Here is a 19,814-nt window from a genome sequence, read left to right on the forward strand (position 1 = left end):
CCAAAGGTCAGAGATGGCCGGAAATCACCTGTCATAGGCCTAGAACCAGAAACTACTGATTTACATCCTGTTCAATCATTTCACTAAACTTTGTCTGGGAGCTACAGCAGAATGATAAAATGATGAGTCATACCTTTAGCTCAGTTTGTGTTAAAACAAACAAACAAAACGATACTAAATCAAAGATTGTGAATGTGAATGCAATAACTTACAGTTTTTCTCCATTGGTTTGGCTCATTTCTTGAAACCGAAATTACATTATCAAAACAACATGGACAAACCTCCAAAATGTTCACAACAGAATTGTATTTATCATTCATTTCATCAAATTGCAAATGTCTTCGTACATCTTTGTAAATGATTACAGTTTTTCTCAGTCGCTTTGGTGCATTTCTCACATCACTGCCTATTTACATTTGCACAACAGTTAGTGCATTTCTCAAAACAATCAGTACAAACTGCAAAACCTAGTGGATGACCTGCACAAGTGTGTCACTTGCTCCAAATGGATTGTCCATCCCTCAAAAGCAAGTACTCATGTCAATGAAACTGTCAATGTCATCAAAAATGAGAAGTCCTGACACCATCGTTTATGAACAAGACAGTCCAATGGCTTTGTCATGTTTTCATTGTGACAGTTTATTCTCTAAGTGTTTTTCAATGCAAAAAAAGTGACACTGGTGACACAGTTTGGTGACACTACCTGAAATGCTCAGGACAACACTGTACACTACTTGTACAGCCATTTGAAAACTACAGTAAAGTTACACATTAGTGTATTTAGTGATGATAACTGAATACAAGACATTGAGTACGTATATGTTTCACATTTTTACTGGTCATATTGTAACTGAACATATAGAGTACTGTAGTGTACTGTATCCAGGGCCGTTGCTAGGAATTCTGGGCCCCCTTAAAGAATACTAAAGTGGGCCCCTCCCCCTAACTTTTCCTTTTTTTTTCTTAGACTACGTATGTATTATCATTTTTTATTTAGCCTTCTTTGTTTTGATGCTAATGCAGCATTACACTGCAAAAACTCAAGTATCTTAGCAAGAATATTTGTCTTATTTCTAGTCAAAACAAATCTCATTCTACTTAAAATAAGACACATCATATTAAAAGTAGCTTGTTTTTAGACACTTTTTACTTCTTTCAAGCATAGTTTCACTTGGAATAAGTAGAAAAAATCTGATAGTGGAGCAAGTTTTTCTTCCTTATTACAAGCACAAAAAACTTACTTTCACTGGCAGATTTGTCTATTTATTGTGAATTTAAGTGAAAATGATCTAAAAATGATCCAATACTATACTAACCTGTTGTCCCTACGAAATGTTTGAATAATTGAATTTACAGTGATTCTCCCAACATTTAAATTTTGTTTGACAGATTTTGACAACTAGTTCAACAGTTTTGTATGTAATGACTCAAGCAATGAAATGAGGACTATTAGTTTTATAGGGAAGGACTATTCAGCGTTCATAAGTGTAGTTCATTTTGACTGACATGACATAAGAGTCAGAGTCAGTTTATTTGCCATTTGTGGAAGGAGACCACATTGGAAAAGGGTTTGCGAGAGCTCAAAAAAACACTTAAGACAATAGAACAATAGACAACCAATAAGGACAAATTTGCCTCCATGGATAGCAAATGATAATGTTAAAAAAACAGCAGAGAATTGTATGATGTGCACTAATGACTAAATGTTGTGGAGGTTGAACTAATAGTTATGAGAATTTTCATTCTGATCTGAGAAAAGCACCAAAGCGACTGAGAAGAACTGTAAATTGGGATAATACATGAAGTTGCTGCTGTTCGACTCATTCAGTCAGCAGTGAGGTGCAGCTCTGCTCTGACTCCACCAGAGGTCAGTCTGATGTTGTTTCATTCTGTCTGAGCTGCAGCTTCACTCTGAGTTCTGTTCCACAAGTTCACTGAAGTTCAGTAGAAAGAAACGGTCAGAGGAGAAACACCATCAAAGCCCTCGTGTCCCTCGATCCGGACGACTGACGCCTGCATGATCCATCAACCATCTGCATATGAATGTGTTGAGTGTTGAAGAGCTCCAGTCCTTCACATTCTCAGACTGAACTGAACTCAGAAGCCTCTCTCTCTCTCTGCACCTGCAACACCCGCGCTCGGCCTTTTTTTTTTTTCTTTCCTGAAAACACTGAGCCAAGTTCCTCCCTCTGTTTCCCACTCGCTCTCACTTGTATCCTGCACACACACACACACACACACACACACACACACACACACACACACACACACACACACACACACACACACACACACACACACACACACACACACACACACACACACACACACACACACACACACACACACACACCAACACAGCTCAAAGCATGAGACTGTTACATCTTAAAAAAAAAAAGAGGAACTTATACCTTCATATTTTAGAGTAAAACATCAGTTCAGTGGCAAACATTGTGTATGTTATTGTAAGTATATTTCGGTCTAAATTAATACCATCTGGTTAGAAAAAGCTCTGATTGGTCACAGTTTGCTGACAGCTGATTGGTCCACACACAACGTTGATGTTTCCTGGCTGCTGCTCTGTTGTCTCTGTAAAGTCCAGGAGGGAGTTACTCCACTACATTCCTGACATACTCTCAAGCTGCGAGTGGTCACTGTCTTCACCGACCCCTCCCACCACCCACACACACACACACACACACACACACACACACACACACACACCACCCCTGTGAGTATGATATAGACATATTATGGTGCTTTTACATTCATAAATATAGATGTAATGTGTAAGTTGTATTTAACCAGCCTTGATACGGTTGCATAGTGTAACCTGAGGTATTTCATATTAGATGATCCTTCAATTTGTACCACTTCAATGACCCCTGGACAAAATGTAGACATCAGTTACTCCCCAAATATTTGTGATACATATCGGGCTGGGTCTTGACTGAACATGAAAACCACTTTGGACATGGGTTTCAAAATGTTTAACCCCTTCCTGGCCAGTTGTTTTTGCTGCAAAAACACATAATTTCTATAGGGCTCTATGGGGTTTATGGCAGGTGACAGTATTTTAGTGATAAAAAGAGATATCCAAAATCCTCCTCTGTAAAAACTTCTGACTGTTAATATGTCAACAAAATAAAACAAGAATTTTGAAAGTAGCTTTATCCATTGTTCAGATCTCGGTTCTGGATATTAGCGAATTTTTCATTAGATATTGCCTCATTTACATATTTAAATATAAAATTTGACAAAACTTGTAATACAAAAAAAAATTGTCTTAATGTGAGTAATAGACTTGGGAAGTTTCATGGTGATATCTGTTAGTTAAAAATTTTCACTTTAAAATACATTAAAAAACCCATAGGAGGTGGAAATTTTCCACTTGAAGGGTCATGGATGTTGTAAAAAAGCATTACGAGCCCAAAAAATGGACTTTCATTCTGAAACTCGGGACATCCAGAGTTTACCCAAAGATAAACCTCCTTGCCAAAAATCAGACCCCAGTGACCTTTCATTTGACCTGGGGGGGAGGTGGGAAAGTGTGAGAGGTGGACAAAAATGTCCAGGGGTAACATCAAGTCAATAAAGGTTTATTCCTCTGAAGTATAAAGAGGCAGAAGAGACAAACAGCAACTCCTGGACGTCATGATTACTTAAACCTGGATCATTAAAACCAGGCTTTAGAATAAAATAAAAATAAAGTTCAAATAAATTAAAACCTGCAGGTTCATGTTTTTCCACACAAGTTTATTTACTGAGAAAATGTGCAAACAGTTGGTCTGACTACTCTTCATTTTCCATGTTAATAATAAACAGATACTTTAGACTCTTAATGGACAGAAGCGCTGCAGCAGACGGAGCAGATTCCTGAGCTCAGACTGATCTGTGAGTTGTGACACGGCTGTGGAGAGAAGACTGAAGGCTGCGGCCACAACAATGAACAAAGACGTGACTCATACTCAATTACACATTGTCTCCTTTACAGAAAAGTCAAGAGTCATCTCTTTCTCTATATATAGGCTACACAACTGATAGATGTGTGTGTGTTGACACATTAGTAGGTGACTGTGTGTGGCTGCTGCTGGATCAGTCATGAAGGTGTTGGTTCAGCTGATAAGAAAAAGGCTGAATGACACAGTTATCGAATCAAAGAGCTTCATCTCTTGTTCACAGCGGTGGAGGAGTGTGTAGACAAACATCATCATTTACACATTACAACACAACTCACACATCAACAGACTGAGTTCATATAGAAAAACCTCTTCATTTCAATTTCAATTTTAATTTATTTAAAAGGGACAGTGTACAGTTCAAACAAAAATGTTGCCATTTGATGCACTATACCAGATTATAGCTTTAAAGGGATAGTTCACCCAAAATTCAAGTCCTCCGTGGCTTCTCTGAGTTACAGGGGGGGGTTCGCGCAGCAGTATTTGTCCATATAATGGTTGTGAATGGATACCAACTTTCTTCGTCCAAAAAGACACACCAAAAAACATCCAAATACCTCCATAGTGCTCGTCTGTAATGTCCCTCTTGTATTGAAGCCCCGACATGAGAAATTGTTCTGAAAAAAATTAAATAAGTCTATATTTTAAGCTTGTTTGTAGCGGAAGCTCCCAGTGTCTCAGTTCACTGCTTTGCCTCTGACCGGCGGAACAATTTCTCATGTTGGGGCTTCAATACAAGAGGGACATTACAGACGAGCAGCATGGAGGTATTTGGATGTTTTTTGGTGTGTCTTTTTGGACGAAGAAAAGTGAGCTCCGTTCTCAACCGTCATATGGACATGCACTGCTACGCCGAGACCCCCTGTAACTCAGAGAAGCCACGGAGGACTCTGAAACTTCTCCCAGCCCTTAGTCCACATGAGGGGGAGTAGATAATGAGTGAAATTTGAATTTTGGGTGAACTATCCCTTTAAGCTAATTTGCATCTGTAGTCCCTACTGCAGCACTTTGAATTGATAACTTAAATGTTTATTTAAAAAAATACAAAATGTAACCAGGTTACTTTGTGCAAATAGTTTTAATGGAAGAAAAGCTGTTACAGCTTTAACTTTACAGCTCCACTGTGTAAACACTGCAGCTTCTGATCAGTGGCGAGTTAACAGAGTTAGTGGACGACCTGCTGCTCTGACGTAGAAATATATACATCATCAGGATTTTTAACATTACACATTTAAAACAACATTTCAAACTGACTTTGGCATCAGTGCAGTTTGACAGCAGGTTTTAAACCTGTTACATGAAGGCAGAAGAACAACTCAACTTATTATCACTTTGTCAGTGTGTTATGGTAAATGCATTAAACACAAATGTTTCTGAGGGATTTAAAACCAATGTTTGTTTGTTTTTAAGTGTTTTAGTTTCTCAACGTGTCCATCACCTGTTGTAGGTTTAATGGATCGTATTAGTTTCTATCTGCTGATGAGAAAACTGTGCTGTAAAAGAAAAACAATGAGCTGAAAGACATATTATCATTATTACATCATCAACAGGGCTCCAGTCTGCCCTTAAATTTTGAGACAGTGCAAGTAAATCTTTCATCTACTTGCGCATGTGCAACCAGTAAATTTGACCTTTTTTTGTGTTTTTTTTTTGGTGAAACATTAAAGGAACGACTCACAGAATATCAAATCGGTCATTACAGGTGTCAGGAACAATGTGTGTGAGGATCATGAATGAAAAGGAAATGTGAACATTTGCTTTGCAAGTCGATTTTCTGCTTGTGCTCCGAACAGTTTAAGTTAAGGGCCGCTGTGCTCCTAGTTAAAGAGTTAGTCTGGATCCCTGATTAATATAAAAATCAATGGTTGAAGCTGCTTGGGGCTAATGCTAATGCTAATGCTAATGCTATTTCATTTCCAGGAGGTTCTGCAGCTTTAAGAGTTCCTGTCTTTCTCCACGAGGCGTCCACATTATTCTGTCCACTGACACACTGCAAAATCTTACCAAGAATATTTGTCTTATTTCTAGTTAAAATGTCATTTCTAGTCAAAACAAATCTCATTATACTTAAAATAAGACTCATCACATAAAAAGTAGCTTGTTTTTTAGACACTTTTTACTTTTTTCAAGTATATTTTAACTTAAAATAAGTAGAAAAATCTGATAGTGGAGCAAGTTTTTCTTTCTTTTTACAAGCACAAAAAACTTGCTTTCACTGGCAGATTTTTCTACTTATTTCAATTGCAAAAAGGGGGCTGCCGCTTCAGATATAGATATCAAAAGTGTCCAAACTGAAGAAAAAGATCTCCGCACACTTGGATCTATGCAATTTCACTTTATTGAAGGCTAACTGTGCGTTCACACCGAAAGCGATTAAATCGCCTGTATTCGCCCTGGCCGCTCCTATCGCGTCGCTTGCCAGCTCTAGCAGGCCCTTGCACCAAGCGACCAAAGGGGCGGGACTTTCAAGCTGTGCTGCAGATGTGTCCATTCAGGCTCTCTCAATTTCTCCGGCTGTGAGAATCCCAGTCCGCTATTGGCTGTCGCCGCGGTCGCGCCGCTGCTCATTTGCATAAAGTTCAATCTCTCCCAACTTTCATCGCTCGCGTCGCGTCGCTCCCATCTCGTCGCTCGCGTCGCTCCCGCCGCCGGTCGCTCCTCGTCGCTCCTTGTCGCCAGTGTACATTGAAAATGAATGGCAGCTGGTCGCCGAGGTCGCTCCGGTCGCTTTTGGTGTGAACGCCCCTTAAGCTTTCGGTCTCAGACGACCTTCATCAAAGCCTACTTATTTCAATTGAAAGTTTGTTTGAAACAAGTGAAAATTGTCTAAAAACAAGTTAATTTTTAGGCGATAAGCCTTATTTTAAGAGAAAAGAGATTAGTTTTGACTAAAATTAAGACATTTTGACAAGAAATAAGACAAATATTCTTGGAAAGATTTTGAGTTTTTACAGTGCAAACATCATACCAACTGGCTCAGACTTCTTTGACATTAAAAACCTTCTGAGTGAGATTCTTTAGTCCCTGAATGTGTGACTGAACGACACAGTGTGTGTGTGTGTGTGTGTGTGTGTGTGTGTGTGTGTGTGTGTGTGTGTGTGTGTGTGTGTGTGTGTGTGTGTGTGTGTGTGTGTGTGTGTGTGTCTGTGTGTATGTGTGTGTTGTTGCTTTATAATTGTGGTGTTTGTCTTGAACCATCGACTCTGCTGCTGAGTTTTCTAAATGCACATATCTCATCACATGGACATGAATGCACTCATTGTGCTGGAAGAGTAAAGTGAGTCTCCCTGCACCAGGAGCTTTAATAAAAGAGGAGGGAAGGGGGGGTAAGTCCAGGTCATAGACCCGGTCCACATCAGTTCAGTTCAGTCTTATAGTCCCACTGAGACGAGCGTGAGGCAGCCGGCGACAGAGCGCTGCATGGTGATGACCTCATCGCTCCGTGACATCACAGTGACAGTCTCCACAGTCCGAGTCAAGTGTCTGTCTGTTGTTTATTTGTCCACTCGGCTGATCCGGATTCAGCTCCTTGTGCTCTCGGTCTCTCAGACTCTCAGCCGTCGAGCTCTGAGCGCGGCCTCTCTCTCGCTCCGTCTCAGCTCCCGTGCACGTCGGGTCTGAGTGTGAGTGGATCAAACGATGAGCGAGTCCCGGCTGAGCAGCGTGTTCTGGAGGAGACGACAGGGACAGGCTGAGTGACCCAAACAACAACAACAACAACAACAACAGAGTTCACACTGACACTGATGAGCAAACTGTGTTGAGTGGAGTGAGAGAGGACGGACGGCGTTAGACAAACAGGGTTGTTACAGTGGGACAAACTGAACTTCAACTTTTCATTTTCAAATGATTTGCTCCTGTTTGAGGCCACAGAGCTGACTCTGGTTTTTATTATTACCGTAAATTCTCAAATGTTAGAATAAATCTGTATATACTTATATATTAGAGAGATAAAGATTAGTGATGATGTATTAGAAAAAATCCAGCTAGATAAACTCATAAATTAACTTATTGTATAGATTATAATGACAAGAAAGCTTGATAGCTAGTTTATGAATAAGGGGTGGGAGTAAATACGTTTTACTTCTTCCCACTCCTTTTTGGATATGAACAAAAAACAAACAAATTATCTTTATTTTCAATTATTTTATTTTTGTTCATGTGCTGTCTTTGCAAAGTATTTATTTGTTATGTCTGTCCATTACTGTATTATGTTTTATTTCTTTTAACATGTCCGAAATGAACTTTAACTAACTAACTACGAGCATTAATTCTTGGCAAGGAGAAGAAAAAAGGCCTGTGTATGTTTTCGACCTGAACCGAAGCAAATAAAATAAAATAAAATAAAATAAAATAAAATAACATAAAATACTGCAAAAACCCCAAATCTTTCCAAGAATATTTGTCCTATTTCTTGTCAAAATGTCTCATTTCTACTCAATACAAACCTCTTTCCACTTAAAATAAGACTCATCACCTACAAATTAACTTGTTTTTAGATAATTTTCACTTGTTTCAAACAAATTTTCACTTGAAATAAGTAAAAGTTTTTTGTGCTTGTAATAAGGAAGAAAAACTTGCTTTAATGTGATGAGTCTTATTTTAAGTAAAATGAGATTTGTTTTGACTAGAAATAAGACAAATGTTCTTGGTAAGAGTTTGAGTTTTTGCAGTGAAGCCCGGGCTCCTATTTGTGAATTTACGGTATTATTTAGGATATAATTCTTTTTTACAGGAAGTCTTTGATGTTGAACCAGTTTGACCCAGGTTTGTCAGGGGGGAGAAGCCAGTCCAGACTGTTACAGAGTAGTGGGAGACAGAACAGATCTCTCTACCTAGTGTTCACCCTGGTTCCATCTGAACCTGACCTGTCAAAGTACAACAACAACACTTACTGACGGCCTACACAACAACCACACACCTGCACCTGCATTACATAAATGTTCTTCATATCATTTTAAATTACAGGTTAGAAATGTATAAGCTTCTCTGTATGAGCCAATCAGAGCTGTGTGTGCTATAATCCGGTTCACATGACTCATGAACAGTTTGGGGCCTAAAAAAAAAAAAAAAAAAAAAAAAGTTTTCACAGCATAGTTTCCCTCACATGATCTCTGAAATGATTTTGATTTAAATTCCTTTGCACCTTCATGGAAAGATGAAACACTGACTGGAGAAGAGTTTGTATCTGTAAACAACATCCAAGGAGCTTAAAGGGATAGTTCAACATTTTAGCAAATTGGCCCATCGCCATAATCCCTATAGTCATAGCAGTAGGTTTGTTACCTTTAATTGTCGGTGCAAGCTATTTTTGAGATAATAACAGAACGTTACCAGACAGAGTTGTTTTAGAGGTAAATACAGAGACTGCTTGATGAAAAACTGTCCCTGAAGGCAACGCGCATCAGTGGTTTTGCATGAATTTCTAGAACAACTCTGTGTGGTAACGTTGTGTTATTATCTCATAGCGTGGTGAATGTGCAGCTCACAACTTGTCCACCAGAGCGTTTTGGAGTTGTTGGATTGTGTATTTGATGAGTTTGATGAGGGAAACCAAGAAATCCCATAATGAGCCTCTGTAGCGTAGCTCTGAACAGCTCACGGCTCTGCTCCGCCGTTCTAAAAATAGCTTGCACCGACAATTAAAGGTAACGAACCTACTGCTATGACTATAGGGATTATGGCAATGGGCCAATTTGCCAAAATGTTGAACTATCCCTTTAAAGCAGCAGTTTGATTGGTCAGTAGAAGATGAAGAAGAGATCTTCTTCTTTGATCTCTGTGCATGTTTAAGCTTGTGTTGACTGATGAGCTTCAACTTCCTGAGTGTCCACAGAGTCGAGCCCAGTCCTGTCTGACCTGCTGTTCACTTTGCTCTCACATCACTGCTCCCTCTCTCCCTCTCTCTCTCTGTTATGTTACCTCTCTTGACCCATCACACTCTCAGGAAGGAATATATAATATCTTTTAATCTTACAAAACATTACAAGAATTGTCTGATCCGTTCCCTCATTATTAGGGCCACGGGGCAAACTCACCGAGGCTCTATCGTTATTCTGTGGATTTCTTCTTCTTCTTTTTCAATTTTCAATTCACAACTTGACTTGTAAATCAAAACGTGCAGTTTGATCAAGATCGGTCTGCTATTACTGTTTTCTACAGAATATGATTTTTTTTGCTACGTAAGTTGCAATAAACTGTGAAGAAACTGTTGATAGAGAATGAATAGGAGGGGGTAGAAAAACGGACAAATTATTGGACTTTTTCAAACGTCTACTACTCCGGCATACTTTCACCTAGAGACTCCATTTAAATTTTAAAATGTAGACACAAGTCTCATCTATTGATCTGGTTCTCCACGTTTTGATAAGATTTTTATTTTTTGATTAATCACTGTTCAATGACCATGATCATTTTAGGAGAAATTATGAGATTATAATGGGTGTGTATTGCGCGGAATGTTCGGGCCAGAGTGGGTGACATCATCAGCTAGAGTGGGAGGAGTTGTCTGAAATTGTCTGAAACTTTTCTCTTTCCACGCTGCTCCCGGTCACAAATTACACTCTACGCTCATGATTTTTTCCACATGTGTAGACAAATTTGTCCTCTCTCTAACAAGCTGTTCAACAAAGCAGAGAGACTTACAGAATTTAAACTGTGAGCCTCTCAGTGCGGCCAGGTCCCTCCCCGCTCCTCATTGACTCGAGGCGGGGTGAGTGCGAGTGAGTGAGTGATGCTGCAAACTAGACTCTGAACGCTGGATGTCACGGTTTTATCAACATTTAATAGAACAAATCGTCTTGTTGTTTACAACTACTTCTGGGTAGAAAAACAGCACGTAATTTTAATGAGAACAGAACGAGAGTTTAGCTATATATCACATTTTTCACCTAACCCTATCACCGTTTAGACAAATCTGAAATGATTGAAGAAACATTACCATTTGTGTGTGTGTTTTGTGTTTCTATGTGTTGTTTTTATTCAGTTTGGGGGAATCACAGTGTCTAGAAAGCATCAGTGGCTCAGCTGACAGGGACAGCTAACGGCGGTAGCTAAGCTAACGGCGGTAGGCAGCTAAGCTAGCACCAGGATGTCAGCTGTTAAAACCCTCCCGTTGTGGGACACGACATGAAACTACTCCAGTTAGCTCAAACATGTTGTAACTAAGATATCTGTGGGAAAAACTATTTTTTCATGGACCGTTTATTGAGTCACTGAGTTATTAAAGTTAAACAGGTAGCTAACCGTTAGCCCGGCTAATCTATGATAACCATGACTAATTACAAAAACGTACACACAGAAATAGTAATGTTTGTCCAATCATTGGTTTTATAAACCTGACAAACATCAGATTAGTCTAAACGGCGATATAGTGACGAGATAGCGAAACTCTCGTCTGTCACTATTGTTCTCATGCTGGTTTTCTACCCGGAAGTAGTTGTAAAGAACAAGGCGATTCGTTCTATGCACTGGACCTTTAAAACTCGCAAGGGTTTCAAAGTATTTACTGCAGAAACACCAAAATCATCGTCCTATCAAAAGCAGGGAACACAACTTTCAGTGTTAAATGCTCCAGTTAGCCTCATGTTAACACTCTTCTCATCAACATTTTCATCATTTACGAACCAACGACCAGAGAAGATAAATGTGACTCACCACTTTGCGTGATTTGTCTCTGGGCTCGTCTCTCTGGACTCGGCCGGGCGGCGTGTGGACCGGCGGCTGAGAGGAGCGGGTGACGTTGGTGGTGTGGGGGTGCGGCGGCGGCCGAGGAGACGGTCGATCAGTTCTGTTTCTCTCTGAGTCTGAGTACGGAGACAGCGACTCGGCCTCGGGCCTGCTGGTGCTGCAGGGCGAGCGGCTGCAGTGTCGACTCGACTCCCCGCTGCTCTTTTTGGAGCTGCCCTTCGAGGGCGTGTCCGAGTCGTCCTCGCCACGGCCGCCGCCGCCGCCACCGCCACCGCCACCGCCGCTGCTCTTCCCCGGGCTCGCCCCACGCAGCTTGGCCTTGCGCTCCAGCAGGCTGCTCAGGAACGTGCCGTCGTAGTCTTTCTCCTGAGAGGACGTCGACGGAGGACTGAGTCTGGGCGGCGGCGGACCGGGACGATCGCTGTCCCACGTGCCACGCCTCTTTTTGGGGGAGGGAAGCGGGCTGATGCTCCGTCCGTTCTTCTTGTTCCACCTGTGATGATCGTCAGAGTCAGAGTCAATTTATTTGCCATTTGTGGAGACCACATTGGAAAAGGGTTTTGCGAGAGCTCAAAAAAACACTTAAAGGGATAGTAGCATTTTTTTAAAGTGGGGTTGTATGATCTACAAATAGCCCCTAAGTACTTTAATTGCAGTAGAAGACTCTCTGCACTCCTCCCGTTAGCAACACCAGCCCATAATAGCCCTGCCCAGAGATTTACAACATACAGTGTTGTGAACAGACCCAAAGAAACGGCCTATTTTCACGGCCTAAAAGAGGTTTTACCTGAAAAAAATACACAGTTCCATTGTTCGCTATAATATTATTTTTTCCAGCCCTTCAAAGTGCAGGAAAAACACAGTTTTTATTTGGACCTAACCAACTGCTGATCGGCGGGCGCTAACCCTGGGCGGAGGGATACGTGAGTTGGTTAGGTCCAAATAAAAACTGTGTTTTTCCTGCACTTTGAAGGGCTGGAAAAAAATATATTACAGCGAACAATGGAACTGTGTATTTTTTTTTTCAGGTAAAACCTCTTTTAGGCCGCGAAAATAGGCCGTTTCTTTGGGTCTGTTCACAACACTGTATGTTGTAAATCTCTGGGCAGGGCTATTATGGGCTGGCGTTGCTAACGGGAGGAGTGCAGAGAGTCTTCTACTGCAATTAAAGTACTTAGGGGCTATCTGTAGATCATACAACCCCACTTTAAAAAAAATGCTACTATCCCTTTAAAGCAGAAGTAAGTGATATATTTGTGTTAATATAAGTCTTAAATAGTTATATCTTCCGACAGCAATCACTTACATAGAGTGTTTGGACTGAAACACGGGTCTGTCAGTCACTCTGCTCTGCTCTGAGCCGAAGAGAAAACATTTATTGTATCCTACAGTTTTTATCCAATGAGGAGAGAGAACGGCATGCAGGGCTGTGTGTGCAGCCAAGGAACGCCGTGAATGTGGCGACGTAGGGACGAGGACTGTTATGGTGCGTTCAAGGAAACTCGTATTTTTCCGACCGTGAAGTGGTACCAGTTCGATCTGGTACGAGTTCACCGGTCGGAAGTTACGAGTGGCCGTTATAGTGACTTTCACCGGTAAAACAGGTCGGAAAAACACGAGTGGGTTGCCTGGAACGCTACAAAGTCGTAAGTTGTGACTTGAAGCTGTAATTTACGATTTCAAAAGCCTGCCTGGAACGCAGCATTAGCGAAAACGACCGGACCACTCACTTCTGCTTTAAGTTTGCGCAGAAAAAAAGCCGTTGAAGAGATTTTTTAACAATGATGCTGGTGTTGAGATGCCAGCTGAGATCATTGGTAATAGTAACACCAAGAAATGTAAAATTACTCACCATCTCGACCTCTACACTATTAATAGTGAGAGGGAGATGAGACACCTTTTTCCTACGAAAATCAAACACAATTTCCTTTGTTTTGGAGGCATTTAAAATTAAATGATTGTTCTCACTCCACTTGATTAAGTTTTGTACCTGTCTCTGTCTCTGTCTCTGTCCCTGTCGTCTTCCAGCTCCTTCTCATCGCCGTGGTAATGCTGCGGCGGCCCGTTGCGGTAGGACGGATACCGACTGAACTCCAGGAAGTCCATCTCATAGTCTCCGAGGTCTTCGTCCCTCCTCTCCGCTCCTCTGCCTCCTCCTCCTCCTCCTCCTCGCTGCTTGTAGGCGGCGGCGAACTCCTGCAGCTCGTCCTGGGAGCGGTACGTCTTCCTGTGCAGATGCTCTGACCGCGGGTTCCACCTGCAACACACAGAGTAAAGACTGTGTAGTAGTAGTAGTAGTCAAGCTTCCATAATACAACCATTATAGTTCAACTAGTTCATAAATAGATCGAAAAGGTGTAGGTGTATCTCGCTTATAAATGCCTAGGCTACCCTTTAATTCATTATTTCAGTAAATCCATTAGAGCTCTTCATGGTTCATTGGAGTCATAGAAAGAAACAAGTATCCAATAATTAACAAGTGTAGCCAAAAAATAAAAGAAATAAATCATTTAACAGTATTACAGTTGCGATCAACACCCAATTGATCAATCCTGTTTATAGCTTTCTATCATACGATGTTTTAATCTATTTCTAAATTGTGTTATGTTTTTGCTTTGTTTGAGATCCTCTGTCAAGCTATTCCACAGTTTTACTCCCGCCACAGAGATACACATGCTTTTTAATGTAGTATTTATTCTTGGTTGTTTTAAGTTAAGTTTCCCTCTTAGCTCATACACTGCAAAAACTCAAAATCTTTCCAAGAATATTTGTCTTATTTCTTGTCAAAATGTCTAATTTCTAATCAAAACTAATCTCTTTCTACTTAAAATAAGACTCATCATCTAAAAATTAACGTGTTTTTATATAATTTTCACTTGTTTCAAACTAATTTTCACTTGATATAAGTAGAAAAATCTGCCAGTGAAGGAAGAAAAACTTGCTCCACTATCAGATTTTTCTTTTTATTTCAAGTGAAAATATGCTTGAAAGAAGTAAAAAGTGTCTAAAAACAAGTTACTTTTCATGTGATGAGTCTTATTTTAAGTATAATGAGATTTGTTTTGACTAGAAATAAGACAAATATTCTTGGTAAGATATTGAGTTTTTGCAGTTTATCTCCCCTCTCTTTTCTTGCACATTTTTTTAATATTATTAGGAAGTAAATTATTCCTGGCTTTGTATATTATCTGTGCAGTTTTAATTTTTTACTAAGTCAGCAAACTTTAATACTCTCCATTTGATAAACAGATGATTGGTGTGGTGGTTTGTATCCATGATTTACTATCCTTACACTGCAAAAACTCAAAATCTTACCAAGAATATTTGTCTTATTTCTAGTAAAAATGTAATTTCTAGTAAAAAAAAAAAATCTAATTATACTTAAAATAAGACTCATCACATAAAAAGTAGCTTGTTTTTAGACACTTTTTACTTCTTTCAAGCAGATTTTCACTTGAAATAAGTAGAAAAATCTGATAGTGGAGCAAGTTTTTCTAGATTTTTCTACTTATTTCAAGTGAAAATTTGTTTGAAACAAGTGAAAATTATTTAAAAACAAGTTAATTTTTAGGTGATGAGTCTTATTTTAAAGCAATACTTACCGATCTGGCATTTCACTCAGCACAGCACAAACATTTGAAAATCAACAGCTCCACCTCCCTCACAAGTCCCACCCACCTCTCCCTCCTGCAGCACCTCCACAAGCCCCCTCCCTCCCTGCTGCATGCGTTGGCATGGCAACGGTAAACAGAACAGGAACGCGAGTGAAACGGGAACAACACAAACAAACACAACACCGGAGTTTTAAACCGTATAAACGGACTCAGTGATGATGACTGATGAGTTTTATAATAAACTGTTGTTAGCCTACTGCTACTGGAGACGCAGGGGAAGTGATTGTTACAGATTACAGTTCTCAACGAGCCGGGCTGGCGGCCGGACCAGCGCCACCTGATGCGCTGTCCGAGTGGAGCCGCGCCGGTCCGGAGTTCAACCGGGTCCGGACCGTTGAGAACTCACAGAGCTAACAGTAGCCTAGCCCCCTAGCCGTTAGCACAGAGCTAACAGTAGCCTAGCCGTTAGCACAGAGCTAACAGTAGCCTAGCCCCTAGCCGTTAGCACTGGATGCTTTATAGACACATGTGACTTCCTGTGTTTACGTATCACTCGGGGCTGATCACTATCAACGTTACAATATCAGACATGAAACTCCGCGACCAGCTGCGGCTGCAGTTATTGGTCTTTTAAAAAACTATTTATTTCCAAAAACCTTCTTTCTTGTGTGTTGTGACTCTAGTCTCCTCTGCTCATGTCCTGCTACTGCTCTGTCAATAAGCGTTCTTCCTGGTCGGGAGGGGGGAGAGGAGGAGAGGGGTGCACAAAGTGCTTACATATTAAGTAGGTTCGGTCGCTCGTCAAATCTTATTAATCGGACCGAATAATATTATTGGTCAGACTTTTCTCAGAATTATATGAGAATGAAAAAATGATGAGTTTTTAACCCTGTTGGGTTTCTCTTACATTTTAATGTATCATCAGATTATTAATAGCATTTTAACTTAGACAAAGAAATGTGCAAAAGTTCCAGAAAGGTAAGTATTGCTTTAAGTGGAAAGAGATTAGTTTTGACTAGAAATGAGACAAATATTCTTGGAAAGATTTTGAGTTTTTGCAGTGTATGGCCCTTTTTTGCATAATGTAAATAGGTTGGAAGTTGTTTAGTGTAGTGTAGTGTGTGTGTGTGTGTGTGTGTGTGTGTGTGTGTGTGTGTGTGTGTGTGTGTGTGTGTGTGTGTGTGTGTGTGTGTGTGTGTGTGTGTGTGTGTGTGTACCTGGTGTGTTTGTCCTCATCGCTGTGGTTCTGCTGCTGCTGTTGATGATGATTACGTCCGAACCTGCGTGACTGTGAGGATGACGAGGGCGGCGCGTCGTCGCTGTATCGTCTCTGAGGAGGAAGAGGAGGAGGAGGAGGCTCGCCGTCCGCTTCATCACGATGACGCTGGGGCGACGATGGGCTGTCACGGTAACGCTGCGGCTCCGGGCTGCGGTTGTCACGGTAGCGCTGAGGTTCAGGCAGAGGGTCGTGGTCGTGGTCGGGGATGGCGGGCAGAGCTTTCATCTGAACGTTGCGGTACGTTTGGCGGAAGCCGGTCTCTCCCTCGTGGAGCGAGCTGAGCTCAGACACACTACAGGCTGCACACAGCAACACAACATCATCAACCACTGAGACCACTTAACCACTTAGAATCAAACAAGTTAGGAGAAAATGTTTCCCTAAAGGAAGAAACTGCAGATGATTAAAGTCAGATAGGGCCGAGAGAGAGATTACACTGCAAAAACTCAAAATCTTTCCAAGAGTATTTGTCTTATTTCTTGTATAAATGTCTAATTTCTAGTCAAAACTAATCTCTTTCCACTTAAAATAAGACACAGTGGCAGATTTTTCTACTTATTTCAAGTGAAAATTCGTTTGAAACAAGTGAAAATGATCTAAAAACAAATTAATTTTTAAATGTGATGAGTCTTATTTTAAGTAGAATGAGATTTGTTTTGACTAGAAATTAGACATTTTGACTAGAAATAAGACAAATATTCTTGGAAAGATTTTGAGTTTTTGCAGTGTACACAATGTTTAAAGGGAGAATCGTTAAAATTAATTCAGTAACTCTTCAATTTACAGGCTGTTAATTACATAATAATGTCAAGAAATAGCCAACAAATAACAAGTAATTGAGTCATAATGTCTAGAAATAGTCCAGAAACTAAGGACTTGGTGGAGAAAAATTCTGGCCTTTCCCAAAAAATTCAAAGCATGTGTAATCTTCAGCCTTTATGAAAAACATGACATTACTATGAAACCGACCGTTGTTTCTAGGCTATTTCTTGACATTATCACGTAATTAGTGGCCTGTAAATTAAAGGGATAGTTCAACATTTTGGAAATTGGCCCATTGCCATAATCCCTATAGTCATAGCAGTAGGTTCGTTACCTTTAATTGTTGGTGCAAGCTATTTTTAGAACGGCGGAGCAGAGCCGTGAGCTGCTCAGAGCTACGCTACGGAGGCTCATTATGGGATTTCTTTGGTTTCCCTCATCAAACTCATCAAATACACAATCCAACAACTCCACAACGCTCTGGTGGACAAGTTGTGACCTGCACATTCACCACGCTATGAGATAATAACACAACGTTACCACACAGAGTTGTTTTAGAGGGAAATTCATGCAAAACCGCTGATGCGCGTTGCCTTCAGGGACAGTTTTTCATCAACAGTCTCTGTATTTCCCTCTAAAACAACTCTGTGTGGTAACGTTGTGTTATTATCTCATAGCGTGGTGAATGTGCAGGTCACAACTTGTCCACCAGAGCGTTGGGGAGTTGTCGGATTGTGTATTTGATGAGTTTGATGAGGGAAACCTAAGAAATCCCATAATGAGCCTCCGTAGCGTAGCTCTGAGCAGCTCACGGCTCTGCTCCGCCGTTCTAAAAACAGCTTGCACCGACAATTAAAGGTAACAAACCTACTGCTATGACTATAGGGATTATGGCAATGGGTGAATTTGAGTGCATGCACACCTGCTACTGTATCACATCTGATCAACTGGAAGCTCAACATGCAGACAGCCTGAGAGCAGAGAGACATGCAGAGACATAACAAGCTCTAGAGACACACAGAGACCAGCAGCAGCAGAGGAGACAGAGCAGCATGCAGTCACACGGCGTCGTCGTGACAGATCTTTTGACAGATGTCGTAGCGAGCAGAGCTGCAGGACGGGACAGGAGCTCAGGAGCTCGGAGCTTACACTGGTGGCTGGTGGAGCGGGCCGAGGCCGGGTTGAAGTGAGCCAGCTGCTTCTCTACATACTGAAGCACCCGGAGCGAGTCCTGATCCGGAGGCGAAGGCACGCGGTAGGGGATCCCTACAGCCTGCATCGGCACTGATAGAGATACACACTGGACCCATCAGCACAGCAAACCCCTGTTTGTCTTTGTGTGTGTGTGTGTGTGTGTGTGTGTTCATTGTGCTCTACACTGCAAAAACTCAAAATCTTACCAAGAATATTTGTCTTATTTCTAGTCAAAATGTCATTTCTAGTCAAAATAAATCTCATTATACCTAAAATATGTATAGTTATACATAAAAAGTAGCTTGCTTTTGGACACTTTTTACTTATTTCTAGTCTATTTTCAGTTGAAAAGTAGAAAAATCTGATAGTGGAGCAAGTTTTTCTTTCTTATTACAAAACTTGCTTTCACTGGCAGATTTTTCTGCTTATTTCAAGTGAAAATTAGTTTGAAACAAGCGAAAATTATCTAAAAACAAGTTAATTTTTAGGTGATGAGTCTTATTTAAAGTGGAAAGAGATTAGTTTTAGACTAGAAATGAGACATTTTGACAAGAAATAAGACAAATATTCTTGGAAAGATTTTGAGTTTTTGCAGTGTAGGGACCACTGCCGTTTCAGTTCACTATTTTATTTTGACAATTCCAGGCAAATTCAACCTGGGGCTCTAGTTTCCTAATATTTTAGGTCTAAAAGAATGAATCTGCAGATTTTCTTTTTAATTTTAAAGACACCAAAAAATGTTAGGATGAATTTTAGAGCAGCGTCTAAAATGATGCACCAGACATCTCAGATATTTCCTCTAAATTGAACAAACAAGGAGCTGGAAAACGCTGATACAGAATACATACTACAAGCTAACCCCATAGGAAAGAGGAAGTTATGAGATATAATAAGAATCGCAATTCTCATTTAATACGATTCAGAATCGATGTCCGAAAATCGATTTAAAAAAATTAAAAAATTAAACAAATCTGCGGGCTGTCGGCCTCCATTTCCTTAGAATTTAAAAGGCAGCATGTTTAACTGCACTATTTTGTTTAATAAAGAAAAGAGGCACTATTAATTTTGTTACTTAAGCAATATGTGATATTGCTTTTATGCAACAGTTTCAACAATTCCATCTAAGCATGGATAAATGTTTAAAACTCAATAAATGTGAAAAAGACACTTTAGTCATTCTGTCTTGCAAAGCAGACAGAGAAAAATAGAAGTACGGAAATGTATTCAAAAGGGAACAAACCCTTGTCCCCCAGGCGTACCTTTTTAGAGACAATTTTGTACCATTCTGGAACATTTACGTGCCTTTTTTACCCCCAA

The 19,814-nt window shown here is 40.4% G+C and overlaps 1 protein-coding gene across 1 annotated transcript in view; it reads right to left on the minus strand.

Moving 5' to 3' along the window:
- Positions 1-7,531: 7,531 nt before the first annotated feature.
- The window catches only part of LOC311004702 (uncharacterized protein), a 33,479-nt gene continuing 21,196 nt past the window's right edge, over positions 7,532-19,814 (minus strand). Inside the window, exons 6-10 of the mRNA XM_083996874.1 lie at positions 18,453-18,587; positions 16,480-16,840; positions 13,639-13,905; positions 11,616-12,141; positions 7,532-7,627 (exon numbers count right to left, since the gene is read on the minus strand). Of these exons, the coding sequence (XP_083853000.1) occupies positions 7,592-7,627; positions 11,616-12,141; positions 13,639-13,905; positions 16,480-16,840; positions 18,453-18,587 (1,325 nt within the window). The 3' untranslated portion in view covers positions 7,532-7,591. The remainder of the gene's footprint in view (positions 7,628-11,615; positions 12,142-13,638; positions 13,906-16,479; positions 16,841-18,452; positions 18,588-19,814) is intronic.

This window comes from Trachurus trachurus (genome assembly GCF_905171665.1).
Source record: "Trachurus trachurus genome assembly, chromosome: 3".
In the NCBI taxonomy this organism is placed as follows: Eukaryota; Metazoa; Chordata; class Actinopteri; order Carangiformes; family Carangidae; genus Trachurus; species Trachurus trachurus.